At 38.2% G+C, this 21,296-nt stretch overlaps 1 protein-coding gene across 8 annotated transcripts in view; it reads left to right on the top strand.

Annotated features, from left to right (window-relative positions):
- Positions 1–21,296, top strand: part of Eml5 (EMAP like 5) — a 109,600-nt gene that overhangs the window by 73,117 nt on the left and 15,187 nt on the right. For 4 of the 8 annotated variants that reach the window (XR_005092780.1, XM_037210770.1, XM_028886583.2 and 1 more), the window contains exons 25-34: positions 371–547; positions 3,005–3,206; positions 3,826–3,952; positions 7,142–7,156; positions 9,033–9,041; positions 11,024–11,102; positions 12,517–12,646; positions 13,930–14,028; positions 15,126–15,146; positions 20,680–20,853. Coding sequence is in view for 6 of the 8 variants with exons in the window: in XM_037210770.1 (XP_037066665.1) it covers positions 371–547; positions 3,005–3,206; positions 3,826–3,952; positions 7,142–7,156; positions 9,033–9,041; positions 11,024–11,102; positions 12,517–12,646; positions 13,930–14,028; positions 15,126–15,146; positions 20,680–20,853 (1,033 nt within the window). In the remaining 2 variants the exon portion in view is untranslated. Of the gene's footprint in view, positions 1–370; positions 548–3,004; positions 3,207–3,825; positions 3,953–7,141; positions 7,157–9,032; positions 9,042–11,023; positions 11,103–12,516; positions 12,647–13,929; positions 14,029–15,125; positions 15,147–20,679; positions 20,854–21,296 lie in introns of those variants that run through there. The other 4 variants (XM_037210772.1, XM_037210771.1, XM_028886584.2 and 1 more) reach the window with 4 other exon arrangements.

The raw sequence follows: 21,296 nt of genomic DNA, 5'->3' as shown, positions 1-21,296 counted from the left end.
ATGTGAAAGGGGCTTAATAAAGAAAGAGCCTCTCAGAGTTCTTAATTTCTAAACTGATTGAAAAATATGTTTATGATGCATTAATAAAGACTTAGATGCATAGTAAGCATTGTTTTGGCTAATCTGTGGAAAGAATCAGTTTTACTTATCACTGTTGCTCAGCAGCTAGGACACATAGTATGTATATAGCAAGTATGTCCTGAATAATATTATGTTGAAATTCAATTCTCTGAGGGTGGTGGGGCTGGGGAACTATACAACCAACTAAGAATTTAGCAGTTTTCCTGTTAAATCTTATACAGTGATAGAGAAATGTTCAGACTTGCCATACTAAGTATTAGAAACTTACAGCATGTTTTTATATTTTTAGGTGGAAAAAATTAGTTGGGCGTCATGGACAAGTGTACTTGGTTTATGTTGTGAGGGAATTTGGCCAATAATTGGAGAAGTCACAGATGTAACTGCCTCTTGTCTCACCAGTGACAAAATGGTCCTAGCCACAGGGGATGATTTGGGATTCGTGAAGCTGTTTAGATACCCAGCTAAAGTATGTGTTTTTCTTTAACTTGTCTAATGATCATTGTAATGAAAATGGTGAAGGTAATATAAATTTCATTGTTTTAATATTAATAATGCGTACATAGTAAGTAATGTTATATCACCAGATATTTGGAATTGTGTTTCCTATTCTTGGCATCATATTTATAGCTTTTATCTAAAGTAAGTATTATAGTTTACTAAACTGTGGCTTGGTTTGTATGTTATGTATTATACAGTGCCTTGTTTTATATGGTATATTGTATAGTGGTTTTCATTATTAAATATACAAATAACCTTTCCTCAACATTTCTTTAGCCACTATTAAATAAATTTTATAATTAATTATAAGTATAGATATAACTTAAATATATATCATTAGGAGTCACTATAAGCTTTATAAATGTAGGTTTTATATTAGAAAATAAGGCAATTAAATATTAAATATTTAAATAAAAATAAACAATACTGACTTAATATGATGATTTTTTTTTTTCTGAAACCAGATAGTACAGATTCTTTACAGTGATCCATAACCTGGGCTGTGTTGTTTGATTTTCAATTTGTTTTTTTTACTAATCTCTGTTCACACTATTGTAAAACATCAGGCTCTGCTTACTACAAAAATAAAACTTGTATATATAGTACAAGTGCATTTACTTCCTAACTATCATATATTAAGTTATATATTGTAATCTAGCATCAATATGAACATAAACAAAATTTGAAGTGGGATGCTAAAATAATATCATGGTATTTGGCTCATGGTAACCCCAGCTGTCCATATCAGCATTTTTAGATACTCACTGAAATCAAAATATAGGTTTAAGACTTCTTATTGGGAACTCAGGCACTCAAATAAACATCCCAGACCTGGGGATTTCGATCATAGTATGGAATTTATGCAGTCTGATTGATCCCTGATGGGAGAAGGGAGGAGAGGAAGGGAGAGCTCACTGTGGCAAGAAGCACACAATCTTAGAGAAACTCTATGCTTTGAAGACAGATTCCTCCTCCTTAACTTAAAAAAGGGGGGTCTTTTTTGTGGTGGTATTGTGTTCCCCAAAATATTGTGCACCCTAATAAACTTATCTGGGGTCAGAGAACGGAACAGCCACAATATTAAACATAGAGGTTATGCAGTGGTAGCACACACCTTTAATCCTAGCATTCCAGAGGCAGAGATCTACCTGGATCTCTGTGAGTTCAAGGATACAGCCAGGCATGGTGACTCACGCCTTTAATCCCAGAAAGTGAGCCTTTAATCCCAGGGAGTGGTGGCAGAAAGCAGAAAGATATATAAGGCTTGAGGACCAGAAACTAGAAGCTTTTAGCTGGTTAAGCATTCAGGCTTTCAAGAAGCAGTTCAGCTGAGAGCCATTTGGATGAAGACTCAGAGGCTTCTAGTCTGAGGAAACAAGACCAGCTGAGAAACTGGTGAGGTGAGGTAGCTGTGGCTTGTTCTGCTTCTCTGATCTTCCAGCATTCACCCCAATACCTAGCTCCGGGTTTGTTTCTACTGATAAGAACTTTTAAGATTCATGCTGCACTTTATTACATTTATTTGTGTGGGGGGAGCATATGTGCCTCATGGTCTGCATGCATATGGGGGCCAGAGGACAGCTTGGAAAGTCGGTTCTCTCCTTCCACCAAGTGCTTGTGAGAATTCAACTCCAGTCACCAGGCGTGGCCACAAGTTCCTTTGGCTGCTCAGCCGTCTCACCAGCCCTCTAATTTTTGTTGTCTTTTTTTCCCCCAGAGAACTCACTGATTTTGCTACTCACTATGTTTTACTTACTTTAAATAAGGTTTTCACATTTTTTTAATTTATTTGAATGTGGGGGTTGGGTGGGTATATACGCACACATGTATGTATGTGTGTGAGCATGTGTGTGCCATGGCACATGGAGGTCTGAAGATATTTGCTGAAGTTGGTTCTCTCCTTCTCCAGTATGGCTTCTAGAGATCACATTCACATCAGACTTGGCAGCAAGCACCTTTACCTGCTGAACCACCTCGCTGACCCCTATGCTTTTTTTATTTAGGAAACTTTATTTTAACAACTTTGAAAACATGTTCACTTAAAACCTGCTTATAGATTATTGATCTCAAATTTACTTGCATAACTAATCTTTCCTAGGTCTATAACTTAAGAGTTCTCTATAGTAGAACTCTTCTACAATATAAGTTCTCTATAGTAGAGTACCTATTGCCTACTTAGTAGGTGTGAAATACCAGAGGACAAAAGAAAGAAACAAACTATGTGTATGTAGATTTATCAAAGAAAGCACAGTGAATTGAAGTGACATATGATTGTGTGTGTGTACATTATATATATATATAATATATATATATATTATATATATAATGTACACACACACATATATGTATATATACATCAAACTTTAAAAACAAAAGTTTCAATGCTAGAGTTCAGAAGGAATGTTTGAATTTGTTTTATTTTCAGGGAAAATTTGCAAAGTTTAAGAAGTATGTGGCTCATAGCACACATGTCACAAATGTTCGCTGGACTTATGATGACAGCATGCTGGTTACCCTGGGAGGTGCAGATATGTCTTTAATGGTATGGACAAACGAAATGGAGAGCTATCGAGAAAAAAAGTCTTGTGATAGTGAAGAGTCTGATATAGATTCTGAAGAAGATGGAGGTATATCATTTTAAAACATTTTAACAAAAATATAGAAAAAAATAGCTCTACTGATTTAAACTACAGAAGTTAAAAATAAATAATAATAGTGTTTGAACAATTGTGTTATTAGTGTTTGGGTCAGTTTTACAACAAAATTATTTTGTGATTTATAACTGGCATATACTGATTACTTAGATAGTCACTGTCTATAAGACAGCCAATAATATTTTAAGTGCTGCTAAAAGCCTTTGTTATTGAGCTTTATATTTTAAGATAATTTTTATTTTCTTAATATGCCAGTAATATCAGTAATTATAAAAATACAGGATGAATAATTTAATCATCCACACTTAACAGCTGAAGATATATACTAGTATAATTATGCACTTATGTACATAATATTTTTAATAAAAATGAGGTGATGGAACTCATCTTTGTAGCTTATAGCAATGTACAATTAGTGATAATTAGTAGATATCATTACGTATTATTAAACAGTCTTCACATAAATTTTTCTAGTAGCATATTTAGTAATGTGGCTTTAACAATTTATTTTATACTGTTGGAAGAGGTTGAATTTATAAGGATGTAATTGATCACCTTATTATCACTTAGTACCATTCTATTTTGATGCTAGGCTATGACAGTGATGTGACAAGAGAGAATGAAATTAGTTACACCATCAGAGCCTTATCAACTAATATTCGCCCAATGCTGGGGATCAAGCCTCATTTGCAGCAAAAGGAGCCATCAGTTGATGAAAGGTAATAATAAATTTTAAAGTTTGATAAGAGAAATGATAGCGATATAAAAAATTGAATTATATTTAAATGGATTTCCTGTACTAGTAGTATTCATTTCTGCAGTTGTGAACCACTGTTAGAAAATGTCGCCGGGCGGTGGTGGCGCACGCCTTTAATCCCAGCACTCGGGAGGCAGAGCCAGGCGGATCTCTGTGAGTTCGAGGCCAACCTGGGCTACCAAGTGAGTTCCAGGAAAGGCGCAAAGCTACACAGAGAAACCCTGTCTCGAAAAACCAAAAAAAAAAAAAAAAAAAAAAAAAAAAAAAAAAAAAAAAAGAAAATGTCCTTAAGTACTCTTGGTGTTTACACTGTCTATATGTAAAGTTACTATGATTGGATTAATATTATTTTCTGACTTTCATAAGTGGGTGATAGATTGGGGAGGAGATAAGGTGTGACTCAGTCTCTAAAAGCCCTCAATGAAGGGTCAGCTGTTACTATTTCAAAAAATTTACCCAAAAGATGAATTGAAGTGAAATTTCTTTAATGGAAACTATTGGTCTTGATAAAGAATCAACACATGCAGAGCAATTTTATGAAAAGAAAACTCTTACGTGTTTCTGAATACACATACAAGTACATGTTTGGGTGACTGTATATGAACACAAGTGCTGGTGCAGGTAGAGACAGAGCATGGCTGTTGGCTGTTGTTTCTCAGGAGCCATCCTTTTCTTTGTTTGTTTGTTTGTTTTGAGGCAAAGTCTCTCACTGGGCTGGAATTCCCCAAATAGACAAGTCTGGCTGACCAGGAAGTCTCAGGGTTAGCATCTGTTTTTTGTTTGTTTGTTTTGACATGGGTTCTGAAGATTGAACTTAAGTGCTCATGCTTGTAAGGCAAGCACATTACTGATGGAGCTGTCTCCCCAGCCCAGCAGAGAACTCTCTTTGTCTTTGCTAAGAAGGAAATTTGGCCAAGTGTATTCCAAGTCAAGGATGGAGAACAGTGAAGAGGCATTTGGGATTTGGATGTGTAGCTCAGTGAGAGAGCACTTGCTAGCACACCTGAGGCCTGGGCTTTAGTCTCAGGATCACAGACAGAACAAACAAGCCTATGGTATAGACTCCACAAGTGAAGAGGTTGTAAGAAATAATAAAAGACGTTGTCCAGAAACAGAGGTAGCGGTGGGTGGGATAGCAGCGACTTCCAGAGACAGCTATCATGAAGGAAACTTTGCCATGAGAAGTTCGTGTTTGATAGAAAACATGAAATGCAGACCTAATAGTCAGGGCCAGGGATGAAGTTAGGGGTGACTGTGCCTAATAATGGGGAAGGAGACCCCGAGGCACTCTGAGGACTCACGGCTGGCAGTATTCCCAGGGAACGCTCGCAGCTCCTTTCTGCTTCAGGTACTCAGTTTGTCCATAAAACAGCCTAGGTAACAACAGTGGGCGGTCATCTAAAGAAGAGGCAGAGGGTGAGTGTGCATTTTGTTCTGGGTGAAGAGGAGAAGTATAAAATTGTTAGGAAAGTCATTCATACCGTGATCTGAATACATGTACTAAAATTCCAGGGTGAGGCAACTTGCTAGAAGGTAGTGTCTAGTGCTAGACAAAACGCTGAAATACCCATTTGTGTCATGTATCAGTTGTGTGACCTTGTTCTTCCCGGGCAGAATGAGAGCTATAATCCTGATCTATGGATTATTTTAAGTTCTAAATAACATAATCAAGAATTAAATGTTAAGAATTAAGAAACAGATCTTTACTAATGATACTACACTCATTTAATGAAAAGAGGGTAGGCTGGCATGATGACACACAACTATAATCCCAGCACTTAGGAGGCAGAGGCGGATAGATCTCTGTGAACATGAGGACAGACCATTTTACAAAGGAAATTCCAGGCTAGCCAGGTCTACAAAAGTGAGAGCCTGTCTCATTTAAAAAAAAAAAAATAGGAGAAGATGACGATGACGACAGAAAGAAAAAGTAACCTAAAATACTAATCCTGAGAGTAAATATTCACAAAGTAATCAGTACTACCTTAATATTTATTAATTACAGGAATGGAGCACATATAAACAGATATGGGCTTTGTAAATTGAATATTTGAAAAGTTAGTATTAGTTAAGGAAATTTCTATCTCCCACATAATGAAAAGTAAAAAGTGCCAGAATCTCTTCCATAGGGTATATTGATTTTTTTCAAGGAGAAATTTTATCATTCATCAGCTCACTTTGTTATATAACCTAACTTTACTCTGGAAGACATAGTTTGTCACAGTAAAGCAGATTTCTTCTTCATTGGTGAAGCCATCCACATGGCAGCAGAGGGAAAGGTTTTCCTGTTTTGAAGAGCTGTTTAATGCTTTCATTGCGGCAACCGTTTCCGTTGGTTAGTTGTTTTTGTTCATTTTCCTGAGGCAGGATCTGACTTTGTAGCCCAGTCAGGCCTGGAACTCCCTGTGTACGGAACCCGGGCTTGCCTCCTCCTGTGTATACTTCTGACTCTGCATCGCAGGTGCTGGTAGGAAGGTGTAAGCCTCCATGCCCAGCTCTAGTTTGGATTTTTTGCAGCTAACTTCTCAGAATTAGTCCTGAAATGGTTTTTGCATTTCATTCTCAATTTCTGTAGTGCCAATTCTGCTAAGTTCTTTTGAAAATGCTGAGACAGATGTCACTAATGTGGCTCAGAAGATCCTCATTTTCACACACACACAAAATGATAAATAAGAGGAGATAAAAAGCAATACTTACTCTGCCAGTTTTGAATGTATTATTCAGAGTATGCTCTAGTTGTTTAAATAGTTGTTTTATATTTTAATGTTAGTCATTAAATATTAATCAGTTACTTCATAATCAGTTAAGCCTCGAATCATCTACTTTAAAGGAAATATTTGTGATGACAATTGATTGCTACTGTATTTAGTTAATACTTCGTGGATATTTTTTTGCTGAATGATTTTAATAGTGATATGACTTTCTTTTTTAGTATTTTATAGCAAATATTTTGTATCTAAGGTAGTTAATTTTTAATTTAATTTAATTTCTAGTGTTTAAATTAAAATATCCAAAATCTGTTATAAACATAGAAATTTTGTATTTTTTAAAGTTCCTTTGCTGTTACTTTTACTCTGCTTACTTATTGTTATGTATATTCACCATCAGTTTCTTATGTGTTTCTCACTTTCTTCTCCTTTGCTGTTCAAAGACAGGGGGTAGTAAGGTGAGTGTTTTTAAAGGACATGTTCTATCAAAATGTTTATTAGTCTATTTTGATTCCTAGAGTATTTCAAGATATTAATTTTTGCTGTAAAACATTTAGTTACACCTGACAAAAACAATTAGAAAATGAAATGTGGTGGTTATTCTGGAAGAAGGTTTTCATTATAATTTTACAAATGACTGTTCAAGAATCTGTGAGTTTTAGTATTTCCTTTAGATGCCTGTGAAAACTAACATAGTCGTATGTATTTATCAATGAAAGATTATTCACTTCATAAGCCATTTGTTCCATTTAATGATGTTTAATATACTCATTCATTTTTAAAAATATGGTAATTATGGTATTTTTGTGTTTAACACAATTATATGGATAAAAAAGGCTGTTGGAGTGCTGGCTTACAGCTATCTTCAATGAGATGAAAATGTCTTCAGAGCAATTCTAAAGGAGGCATCATGGAAATGAGCCAGTTTTAGAAGGAAAAAAGATGCCACTTTCTAGAAAAATGCTGGGAGATACGGATGAAAAGTGCGTTTGAGACCAGATTGTTCAGAAACCCAGTCAGTGTCCTCGAATAATTTGACAATGGAAATTAATTGGGAAATTCATTGTGTTTTCAACAGAGTAATATATGCACAGATGACTCCAGAGTATGGCTTGATGTCTGAGCAGGCCCACATAATCTTACACGATTTTAACAGAAATGAAGCATTCAGACCTAGTCTGTCTGGAAAGTAGTGTGTTTCCTTTAACTGAGCTCCATGTTAAAGGAAACCCTGGCTGTTCCGAGTACTGTAGAAGAAAGCACAGAGTGAAAGAAAGCCATTCTAAGAACACTCCGTTATCTAGGAATCACTTGTTTGAAACATGAAACTAAGTGGCGCTGTAATTGCTGACTTGGATATGGACAGCTTTTTACGTGAAGTAACCTCACTGTCACAGTGTGCTTGGACAGCCATCTGACAGGGAAGCTGCAACAGGAGACATCTGTGCTCCCTTTCAGTTCTGTCAGTCATTATGTTGTCCTATCTGTCCTCCCACTCCTGGGTCGGAATCCAGGCCTCAGGTGATAGACAAGTGTTCCAGCACAGCTGCATCCTCAGACCCTTGTGTTTTGATTTGATTTTGGTGTTTTGAGACAGAATCTTGAAGTGTAGCCAGAGCTGGCTGGCATTTGAGATCCCTTCTCATAGCCGCCAGAATGCTGGATTTCCATCACATACCCTCTGCCAAGCTTCATACTGCTATTAAGGGAATTTTTCTTCTTGGGGAGTGGGAGAGATGTGTTTTGAGACAGTCTTGCTCTGTGGTTCTGGCTGCCCTGGTACTAATAGTGTTGCTCGCGCTAGCCTTCAACTCACAGCAATCCTCCTGCCTCAGCTTCTCAGAGTGTGCTGGCATTATAGATGAGTAGCACCACACTCAGTTGGCATTCTTCTTTTTAATGATACTTCCCTTTTTAGCCAAGTCTCAAACTCAGTAAGGCCCTGGATGACTGAGTCTGACTGCTTGGGTTGGTCCCTGGAGAACCTTCTTAGCTGTGAAGGATGGTCTCATGAGACAGTTTCTTTAAAAGCTGCCCAGCAGTACCTGGCTAAGGTTCTCTTTTCCTTCCTTAAGAACAGAGTCAAGAGGAATGACACTCTAAACTTTATCACAGCACATTCTGAATTCTCATATGTCTTCCTTTTTTAATCTTCTGGTTTCTCTGCCATTAATGGATTAATTTACGCATTTCTTAAGTACAAGCCTTTAATGTATGAAATATAGTTTATCTGTGCTAAACCTAACAATATTTTATTATGCAAGATTCTGTAATCATCTTTAAAATTCAAATATGTGTTATAATCCTTTTCCTTTTGTCCCTGCTGCTGAAAAGAGGATCCAGGTAACCCTGTCCTTGCTGTGTTCTTGCCACCTCTCCTGTCTGCCTTAGTGAGCAGTGATGCTTTGTCCCCCTCTGCTCCCACTCCCTCCCTCCAGAGGAACAGCATCCGAATTGTTCAGCTCACAGAAGTCACTCTATTACTAACATTCTGTGCATCCAAATTGTATAATTTTACAAGCCAAATAATTTCATTTTAGCAGTAATAGGATTTATGTAAATAATCCTTATAAAATTAAAATGTGCTTAATTGTTACATAAGGTATAGAGGTAAAGCTTGCTAATGGGATTAGAATTAAAGCTATGAGGTACTTACATGTTCAATAAAGTTCACAAACAAAGTTGACTTGGAAGAAAAGCCAGCCAGGCTTTCTGTCATTTTTTGAACTAGTCCAGTTAGGAATATTCCAGGTAGGAATATGATTAAATATTATAAATTTAGTTCTGTTTTTGCTTAAGAATATTCAAAAATGTGAAGGTTTGAACTTTAAAATTCTATGTTTACTTTGGAAAGTTACACATTCGTGCTAAAGATTTTTTTATGCCAATCAGTAGTGCTTGGTACAAACTATTTCATGCACTATGTGAATATGCATGTTTATTTAACACTATTTTACAGTACTCAGGATCAAATCCAGGATTTGCTTGTGCTAGGCCACCATGCTGCCACCAGGCTAGATCCCCAACACTCTGCATGTATTTTATATTGTGTGTTCAGTATACACTGGGCTAGAGAGATGGCTCAGTGGTTAAGAGCACTGACTGTTCTTGCAGAGGATTAGGCTCAGTTTCTAGCATCCACATGGTGGCTCACAACCATCCTTAACTCCAGTTCCAGAGCATTTGACAGCTCTTCTGACCTCTGTGGGCTCTTGCTTGCACATGGTACATATACACTCAGACATGCATGGACTCATGCACACATGTGGGCATACACACACACACACACACTCACACACACACACACACACACATATTTTAAAAGATATAACACTTCTTTTAGCTTTACAAATCTGTAACTTGACAGTAATTTTGAAATTTATATGGCTTTAATTAATAACTAAATGTTGGAAGTTTTTATAAAATTAATGTGTATCTTTTCTAATTTAGTTATAAATTGAATATTTAAAATTTAGAGAGTAATTAATGCATGATTATAACATATTTGAATAATGGTTGAGATGGACTAGTAAGTGGCTTTTAAAAATTAAATATTAGGTTTTATAAAAAGTTCTTCCACAATTATATAATTCAAAATATGAATCTATGTTCTTGTTGGAATAGCGGATTCTGAGCAGATAAGAGAGGGCTTGATTCAAAAGCTATTATGTAGGGAAAGGTGATAAATATTCCATAAACAGATTAGGGAAGAGGGAGAGTTGGAGGCAGTAACTGTGGTAATGATCTTTTGGGGGTGTTGAGTGGTTTACCTTGCTTTGTGACTGTAAAATGTCTTCTTTGAATAACTTTCTGCTGTGGATGCCATTAGCCACCATGAGGGAATCAGGCAGTGGCATAGTAAAGGGCGTGGAGGAGCATGGAGAACATGCTGTTAGAAATCTGAACTCGTGTGAATTAGGTTACCAGTAGTGTAGAAAGTTCATGAAAATGTCATCCAAATTCAGTCAGAATGTTTTAGGCATCTGCTGTGTAAGCCATAAGGGATGCTTCAGAGCAATAGTCCAGGCTTTGATGATACTATACCCATCCAGAAATGTTTGAGTGTGTCAAACTAGCATTCTTATATTTGCCCATTCTTATGCTATGTTATTTACATTGTGAGACAGAGACCAAAGATAATAAAAGTAAAATTGAATAAAGATATTCTTTCTTTCTACATTAGAAGTTATAAAGATACAGAGAGTACAGTCTAGTGGAAAGAGAGTGGGCTCCCTTTGGGGAGGGTGACATTTCTGGAGGGCGGGGTGGGAGATCAGTGGAGGCTGATAATACTGTCTTTCCTCCTTCCCACTCCTCTCTTGCAGGCCCCCAGTGAGTAGGGCCCCACCACAGCCAGAGAAACTTCAGTCAAACAATGTTGGCAAGAAGAAGAGACCCATAGAGGTAAGGAAAGCCAATTTCTCAATATCCAAGCTTCCTTTTTATAAAACATTCAAGTTTTGCCACTAGTTTTTGTGAAACTGGGTATATTGAATTATCTTTGCTTAGTTGATTGTAAAACTTGGTTGCTTAATTGTTACTCAGGTCTGAAATTTAGATTGATACCCTCTGTTTCTCTTAATTTCAAATGAGTCTTTTATTGTTGCATAAATAATATCCTGAATTGATCAGTATCTTAGAGAAATGTCTAGATGTAAATTTATATGAATGATTTCATGAATGAATAGGGAAGCAAAGACATCTTGGTAATAGTAAATTGATTTTATAAGTTAAACATTAGATGCACTCTTTCAGGAACTTTTTACCCATGTGATACATTTAATAGATAGGGCACATGGAGCCTGTTTCCCTTTCTTTCTCCCATCAAGAGCCTTTCTCACAGGCATTTCCTAAAGCAGAGATCAGCAGCAAACAGGCAAGCTGTGCTGACCCGGCATGAGAACGGTGTGGTGTACAGCTGCAGGAGGGTGATGAGTGTAGCTCCTCCTTCTGCCCCTAAGGCAGGGAAAAGGAATACTTGTAGTTGTAGGATTCTCTGCCAGAACTTACTCATGACTTGTCAGAAACAGCTTTGGGCTCTCCTGGGTGTCTAATTTGAACAAAATTTACCTCAAGTATATAGAACAAGTACCTGGACTAACAATGAATACAAACTGAAACATTCCTTTTGACATAAGAAATGTGTCAATGTTTAACACATGGAAACTTAAATCTATTCTATTGGAATGAGATGACCTTGTGATTCTCTTCTCCTTTTTATAAGTTTATATTAAAAATATGGAATGTGTGTTTCCATCGCTGAAAGCATGTTACAGTATGTCTAATGGCTGTTGAACTCATGAAGTCACAGCTGTAGTGGTTACCTGCATAAGACTGGGCCCATCAATACTCCACCACCAATAGGGAGTAGCCTCAGAGGCCCCTCTCCCCAAGGAGCTGTAGTCAGTAGTTGCTGGGGGAAAGAAATCATCCTCTTCAGGGGTACAACCCCTGGTATGTTGCCCTTTCTTAAGTGAACAACCACCCACCCATGCACATTTACACAGCAGCAATCAGGCAATAGGATACCAAGGGATGGGAAAGTAAGAGGGGCTTTTGGGGAAGAAAGGGTTCAGTGGGGGGGCGATGAGAAGATAGTGGGGGAAGATAAAGTATATTATATGTGTGTATGTTTATTTATTTTATATGATGTCATGTGAGATTTTGAGAAGCTGAAGAAAATTTAAATGTCAAGATTCATTTTAAAAGCACATTCTCCCTTTGACAGAAAATGCTAGTACTGTCTGTATCCCAGAGCTCTGGTGAACATTCATGCTGAGGAAGGATGTAATGGACAATGGTTTTGTCATTGATGTAGGATCTTGTGTTGGAGCTTGCTTTTGGCTATCGAGGCAGAGACTGCAGGAACAATGTGCACTACTTAAATGATGGTGATGATATAATCTATCACACGGCCTCTGTTGGGATTCTGCACAATGTTGCTACAGGTAGGAGGTCTTAATTCTCTGACACACACTGTTTTTACTTTAGAACTTCTTATCTAGCCACTTAAAATTATTTGTTAAAACTAAAAATAGTATTCTTATTTAATTTTTTTTTTCAAGACAGGGTCTCACTATGTAGCTTTGGCTGGCCTGGAACTTGCTATGTAGACCAGGCTGGCCTCAAACTCCAACTCACAGAGATGTGCCTGTCTCTGTTCTGCTTTGGTTTTGAGTGTTCCCTGTCAGTTTGGGGTTGTGTTGTAATGTTCAGAGAAGTGTCTGCTAGCTTCTTTTCCACCAGTTTAGCCAGTAGCCTATAGTTACTTGTCTGTTCCTCTCACTGGACCTTCTGCTCTGGAAAAGACAAAGCACATTTCAACTTGAGAAGATTTATTTGCTTATTTTTATTTTTTGGACACAAGTCCTTAAGTTGCTCAGTCTGGCATGGAACTCACTGTGTAGCCCAGGCTGGCCTCAAACTCAAACTCATAAAGATCCACCTGCCTCTGTGGGATTGCAGGTGTGCACTGCCACACCCAGGGACTTTGAAGAAGTAAGTGTAAGTAACGTAGGTGTGTTAGTGCAATTGTTGAGGTTGTGGAGAACCTGCTGTACATGGTCCTCTATAATCTACATCCAGCCTACTGTCCTGACTTCATGGCCACACTGAGTTATTTTATCTCCTGTTTGATTTAGTCTTGTTATCATCTTGATGGACTGTTTTTGGAGCCTCTGAAAGGTCCCTTCACTGTCAGTACTGCTCGAGGAACCATATTAGCTTTCTGATTAAAAAAAAAATACTGCTTATAAGATGAATGTGAAATATGACTAAACAGAACCCAGATTGATAAATGAGTAATTACTTTTTTCTGTGACCCTAGTAAATTTTTCCTTTATAAAATCGAAGAGGGAAGATGATAGGCAGGTATTCAGAGTCTTCCATAATTCTGGAACCTGCTTACTTTCCCATCCCTATTGCTGCTTTCATCACCATCCACTTCATTCAGGTGAACCGTGTGTATGCACAGTTAGCCACACCCCCAGCCTTTTGTTCATCTGTTTCTCATGGTACTTGGTATCTTCAGGTTGTCTGTGGTTTATCCTTTCCAGGGCTCTATCCCTTGAAGATTATCAACTCATTGTCATCATTTTCTTAGTAATCACTTACATGGTTAATGCTCAAAATGTATTTCGATTGAACAAATTAATTTATTATACTTAATAAGTGCATTTGGCTGTTGCGTCTTAAAGTTTCTAAAGTTAACTCTCAAATTCTTTCTTTATAGGGACTCAGAGTTTTTATCAGGAACATAATGATGACATTCTGTGCCTCACTGTAAATCAGCACCCCAAATTTATCAACATAGTGGCAACTGGCCAAGTAGGTATGTTTCTGTATTTCAAAAAGAAGTAGTTTGAACCATTTACTTTATTCTAATAATTTCAGCACCCTAGGAAAAGTTGAAGTGTATTAAATTGTAGATTGCTCAGAATGCGCGTGTTCATGTGCAGCCTAGCCTGATTACCTTATGCTTGACTTTGGTTATTGGAATTTGCTCAGACTACTGTATAAACAGTTGGCCTTTAGCTTTTGCAGGAATTTCTGTCAGTAAACGTTTGCATTCAATAGTATATAAAACTTGGAGGAAGGATGAAAGGGGGAGCCAAGAAATGAACTAGATCAATGGGATAGAGCCCTTGTTCAGCAAAGGTTAGGTTGGGTAAGAGAATGAAGTTCTGTTTCATGTTAAAGAATCCCTTGGCATTTAAAAATGTTTGCTTGGCATTAGTATTGATCAGATTCACCAATGGTTTGAAATGTACCTGTGATTTATTTTTAACTTCTGTCAAAAAATCAAGGTTGACAATTCAATGAGTAGGATAGCAGGTCTGTTTAAATTGACAGTCAAAAAATTACCATGATCTTGCATTACAGATGTGGCCAGTCAAGTTCACTGGTAAACATTATTGAAATTAGCATGTGTTGGGGGTCTCAGTGAGTCACAATTGTTTCACTCACTCTACTAGCTTTCTTGGTATCTTGATATCTTCATTAGCCCTGCAGATACTATTTGTTAGTCAGGAATTTGTTCTTGTCTGGGTTGTCTTTGCTGCCCCGTTCCTCGGATATAACTCTTTCCTGCAGGCACAGATGCATCAAACCTCCAAAGTGTGATCAGCAGTGCATTTTATAAACCCAAAAAGGTTCATAGCAGTATTACTTTACAAATTATTATGATTAAAATTTTATGTATCTCATTAAATACACTGAAAGGAAGACTGAAGGATCATTCATAGAACATTAATATATGTAGATAATGAAAGTGAGTGTCTTCTCTCAGTCTACTCAATTTGATATAATAACCTAATTTTGTATAGGATATTTTGTCAATTAAATAACAAAATTATAATTGTATTTTATAAATGTACTATTATTATATTATTTATTGATAGCTTCTTTTTAACTGATTCTTCATTATAGGTGATTCAGCAGACATGTCAGGTAAGGAGACTTGAATACTTTCTGTTTTAGTTATATTATATAGTAATAATAGCTGAAGTATAAGTAATAAGGTACATACAAATATCATATTCTTCCCCAAAAGTCCAAACATCTTACTGCTCCACCTATGGCTTATAGAATATTAATGACAAATAACATCATTTTTTTAAGTGCTGGGATAGATTTGGCCCAATAGTGACAATTTGCTAATTCCTACTCTTGAGTGCAGCCAATGGAGCAAGGACCTGGTTTCTGTGTTAAATAGATCAGTAGGGGACTAGTCCAAACACAAAATCATACTGTATTCTAATGAAGAGCAGAAAACAGAAATCTCTGGAGAATATTTTCTTACTAAGTAGCTAATACTTATTGTACTACAAAAGTGAAAAAAAATAAATGAATGTCAAAATACAGTCTACTTACCTAACAGTTTATGTTAAAACTTTATTTTAAAGACATTTTTAGCTAGATGTGGTTGCATGTACCTATTATGCCATTGTGAGGGAGGATGCCTAAAGATAGCGCACTCATGGCCAGCATGGGCTACAAAAAGACTCAAAGAAAAGCAAATAAAGTGTTTTGTATTAAACTGCACTGAAGGCAAAACTAGGAGATAGGAATGTCCTTTTTAAAAAAAAAACTTCATTTTTATGCTATCCAATTAGTAACTTCAAGAGAACTAATCTATTTCTGTACAAGAAACAGTCAAAAATGGTTGTAAGCAGGCCCCACACCTGGCCTGGGCAGCACAATAAAGTCAATCCTGTTGGTGGAGGTGTGTGAATGAATTAGCCCCCAAGCTGTGAGCATGGAAAAGCTATCTCCATCTGTCATGTGGCATCATGTGGTGAGAACAAGGGAGAGCTGGCAGGCTGACCAACCCTGCAACTACCTAGGCCCAGAACCAGGCTTATATGTTGACCCACCAACATCCACCCCATCTGTGATCTGCTGGAGTATGTGAAGGAGCCAGTCCTGTAGACCCAAAGCTGCAGGATCTCCACAACATGGGCCAACAGCGGGATGACCAGGAGGAGTCCCAGTGAGGGCCCAGCATTGATAGTGTAGCAGACAACAGAGGCCTCAGAGCAGTGAACACTTGCAAGTAAAGCTATATGGACAAAAGTGTTTACTGCATGGCTCACTGTGCCATACTACAGCTTTCATGATGAGATTCCCTTCCCCCTTTTTTTTCTTTTCTTTTTCCTCTTAAATTTTATTTGGGTGCAAGAGCAGAGGGAGGGTACACAGGAATGGGAAATGAATGGGATCGAGATGCATGATGTGAAAGACACACAGATTAAATTTTTTTAAAAAAAGTTTAAAAAATGGTTGTTAGAGCCAGCAAGATGGCTCAGCAGGCAGAGATACTTACCACCAAGCCTGACAACCCAGAGTTTGGTTCCTGGGACCCACAGAGTAGAAGGAAAGAACTGACTCCCTCAGGCATTCTCTGTCTGCCACATACATGCCTGGCACATGTGTGGCCACACATATTTCTGTTCATTCTCATTTCTCTGTCTCTGTCTTTGTGTCTCTCTGTCTGTCTGTCTCTGTCTCTGTCTTTGTGTCTCTCTGTCTGTCTCTCTCTGTGTCTCTGTCTTTGTGTCTCTGTGTCTGTCTGGAGGGCTGGCTCTCTGTCTCTTTCTTTGCGTGTGTGTGTCTCTCTGTGTGTGTCTTTCGTTTTGTCTCTCTGTGTCTCTGTCTCTCTCTACTCTCTGTGTTCTCTACATGCATACCCTGACATGTACATACTCATTCTATCTGTCTCTGTCTCCTCCCCTTCCCCTTTACACAAATGCCAGAGTACATATGTGCACCTCACATAAATTTAAAAAAGTTAAAGGGCTAAAGGTGGTTGTGAAAAGTTGGGAATTTGACTTTCTAGAGATGGGTGATATCCAGATTTGGTGAAAGAGAGGAAATAGGGCCTGAGTACTGATATTAGCACACCTATCCTGGCTCTACCCACCCCTATTGAGTTGAGGTTTCGGGAAAACATCCCTGCCTGGAACGAAGACGTTAGGAAATATGGTATAAGGGCTGTAACTCAAATTTAAATCTCTGCATTCAGTATCTGGCACAAAAATAAATACAAGTTACCAAGCAAGACAACTTTGATAAAGAAGAAAACAGGAGGTACTGTCTGCTGTGGTAGGCCCTGTGCACACTAGAAGAGAGGGGAAAGATCATGTCTGTTACCTGAGTCTCATCATGATAATTTCCAAATGCTAAAACATTCCTTATAAACATAATGTGTAGCTAGAGTTTTCTCTCCAGGTCCCACCAAGCCCCGGCAGTCCCTTAGCCCACTTATAAAATAAACATACAGACACTTATATTATTTAAACTGTTTGGTCATTAGCTCAGGCCTATCATTGCCTAGCTCTTACTCTTATATTCAGCCCATTTTTATTAATCTATACTTTGTCACATGGCTTGTGGCTTTCTGGTACCTTACATCTTCCTTGTCCTGGCGGTGGCTCCAGCAGTCTCTCCCTTCCCTTCCTGTTCCCTCAGTTCTCCTCTCTCTTAGTCCACCTATACTTCCTGTCCAGCTACTGGCCAATCAGTGTTTTATTTATTAATAGATTTGCTATACAGAACATCCCACAGCAATAATGCCATCTGTAGTAAATTTAGACCCTTAAGAAGTTGCAGTTACAGCAGAGAAAAACAATGAAAGCATGAAATTTGCAGGCAAATGGATGGAACTAGAAAAAATCATCCTGAGTGAGGTAACCCAAACCCAGAAGGACAGTCATGGTATGTACTCACTCATAAGTGGATTCTAGATATAAAATAAAGAACAATCAGACCACAACCCATAGAACCATGAAGGCTATATATATAGCATAGAGGTCCCTAGGACGACTGTGGCTTATAATAAATTTCGGTTTTACTCAATTATTGAAAAAAAATAGCCAAATGAATGGAAACACATGAACTATGAACCAAAGGCTGAGGGGCCCCCAGCTGGATCAGGCCCTCTGAATAGGTGAGACAGTTGATTGGCTTGATCAGTTTGGGAGGCAACTAGGCAGTGTTACCAAGTCCTGTGCTCATTGCATGAGTTGGCTGTTTGAAACCTGGAGCTTATGCAGGGACACTTGGCTCAGTCTGGGAGGAAGGGACTGGACCTGCCTGGACTGAGTCTACCAGGTTGATTGCAGTCCTCGGGGGAGGATTTGCCCTGGAGGAGGTGGGAATGGGGGGTGGGCTGGGGTTAAGGGGAGGGTGTGGGAGGGGGGAGAATAGGGGAACCCGTGGCTGATATGTAGAACTGAATGGTATTGTAAAATAAAATAAAATAAAAAAAGAAAAAAAAGAATATTTGTAATGCTAAAAAAAAAAGAACATTTATCTTAAAATGAAACCTTTTGTCTGTTTACCCAATAAACTGATCATCTGAAAGAAAAAAAAAATAAAGGCATGCATCACCACCACCCAGCCACATTTATATTTTTGATTTAAGCCACCTTATATTTCTTAACCAATTTTTAGGGTAATTTCACTTTTAAATTTAAAAAATTGCATGTATTTATTTGTTTGTTTGGATGTGAACTTGTGTCCTAGCATGCATGCAGAGGTCAGACGACATCTTGTGGCAGTCAGTGCTCCCTTTCCATCCACTGTGTGCTCTTGGGGATCAAACTCAGGTCCTTGGGCTTGGCAACAGGCGATTTTTCCTGCTGCGCCATTCTTGCAGCCTTGCTCACTGGCTTGTTCTTTGACTTTTAATGAATGAGGGATTCAGTTCAATACTCAAATAACTGTGATAAATTTTTCTTTCTTTCTTCCTTCCTTTTTTTTTTTTAAGACAAGAGCTAATGTATCCCAGGCTAGCCTTAAACTCCCTATATGTATGAGGATGACTTTGGATTTCTCATTCTCTTGTTCCCACCTTCTGAGACCTAGAAATGTAGGTGTATGCCAGCACACCTGGTTTTTTATGTTGTTCTAGGGATGAAAATCCATGCTTTATGCATACTAGGCAAGCACTCTACCAATGACATATATTCCAGCCCCAGAGTTTACAGATAGAAGTAATTCACTTCATTATTGGTAAAACTTTTATATCTCCTTGTAATTTTGATATTTGCCATTTGGATAAACTTAAGTAAAGGCTTCATATCTCTAATTTAACATAGTTTAATTGCTTTATTTAAAGGTTTCTTAGATTTATCATTTGTGCAGTATAAATAGCATATATTGGTGAAATTATTAAGGCAACTCCACGTAGTTAAAAGGGAGGTTTATTTTGTGGGGTAACTCACAAATGAAGGGATAGGTTGCAGGGTTTGGGAAAGACGTAGCGCAGTCCAGCGGTGTTCTCTGGAGAACTCTGCTCAGTCTACCTCCAAGCATCCAGGGTCCAGGAACCAAGAGAGGTGGCGCATCCAGATCTTGGGTCTTCAGGGCCTTCTCTTGGCCCCGCCTTGTAGGCGTGACAGTTACCGAAGCCTCAGTGGGGGTTGGAACTTCCAGATCAAAGCTGGAATGGCTACCCGCTACAAGCATATGTTATAAAATGTCCAAATTTATCAGAATTTATTTTCTAAAGAAGACCAGAATTTCCTCCTGTATAATTCCAGGCAGCTTATCTTCTTTAATGTTTTTTCATCTTTGCAGTTTATAATTAGAAGCAAATGTACTTTAGTATTTTGAGTGTTTTAGTAAGAGTGCTTGTGTTCTGCAACTGAATTAGCTGCTGAATTAACTTCAATTTTAGGGTATAATTTGAGAAGAAGATAGCACAAAACTACGCTATCTTAGTTTAGACAATAAAGAGAAGCAGGTTGAGATGTAGTTCAGTGATAAGCATTTACTAGTAAGCGTGGAGCCCTTGGTTCCTTTCCCAGGAGGAGCAGAAAGGGTGCCAAAGAACTTCAATAGCAAAGGATAAATAGTAGACCTCTTAAGAGTAACAGCTTTATTTTCAAGTGACATCGTGTTTTTAAAAGTCCTAACGTGCGTGTGGCCTTTCCCCAGATGCCCATCTATAGAGTTACATTGTCCCACGGGGTCTGTCTAGCTGCTTTGCGGTTGGCTGCCTGTCCGTCGCCTGTGCTTTGCATTGCTTTCCGAGGACATCAGTATTGAGTGTTTACTTGCATGTAGCATATGCACCGTGTTAAATGTGTGTAGTTTCCATATAACTTCTCTGAAGACTGAAGAAAACAAAACTCAAGTTTTCTACTCCAGAGCCTTGCCACGTATGAAGCTTGTGGCCCTCTCGCTGACTGCTGCCTCCTCTACTCACACACATTTTGTCTAATGAGCTGTTTAATATTGTTGCCTGATTTCTTTGCCCAAGTGCTCTTTTCTTGAAAGTAGAACTCAAAATGAATCCTGAAGGATTCCGTATTTTTCCCTTTCTTTCCTTCCACCTCCCTTATATTTCCTTTTTCAAATTTCGCTTCAGCATTGAGCTATTATAAACTGTATTTCCATCTTTCCAAGGCAGGAGTATGCTGGGTTCTGAAGCGGCAGCTGGGAGAGGGTTGTAACACTTGGGTTTGTCTTTGTTTAGCTACAGCCCCATCTGTGCACATCTGGGATGCGGTGAACAAGCAGACACTGTCTATACTAAGATGTTCCCATTCAAAGGGTGTGTGCTCTGTCAGCTTCAGTGCCACTGGGAAGCTGCTGCTGTCTGTGGGGCTAGACCCAGAGCACACCATCACCATTTGGAGATGGCAGGAAGGTAGGATTCTTTTCATTTGTGTGATTAAAAAAAAAAAAAACAAAGCAAAGCAACACATACACACGGAACAAAACCACAAGCAAAATCTCACAAGAATACGAGGCTGTCTGAACGCTCCCTTTTACCATTTGCCTTAAGTTGGTGATTGAAGTGATTTTTCATTACAGTCCTATAAACACATAGCACACAGTTGGTAGCACTGTGTGTGTCCCCTTTGAAAACCCCAGTGAGGGCATAAGCTCCAAAACATGAAATAATGAAACCACAGTTAGTAATAACAATGATTTGCAATGATTTCCTTTCAGTAAGAAACTGTTTTTGCTAATGATTTGATTAGTTCTAAGGTATTTTAATAAAAAAATGAAGATTGTGAGGCATGGGGGCACTTACTTTTAATCCCAGCACTCAGGAGGATAAGGCAAGAGGATTGTCATGAGTTTGAA

This window comes from Peromyscus leucopus, chromosome 14 (genome assembly GCF_004664715.2).
Source record: "Peromyscus leucopus breed LL Stock chromosome 14, UCI_PerLeu_2.1, whole genome shotgun sequence".
NCBI lineage: Eukaryota > Metazoa > Chordata > Mammalia > Rodentia > Cricetidae > Peromyscus > Peromyscus leucopus.
This window is presented reverse-complemented; position numbering and strand designations above follow the sequence as displayed.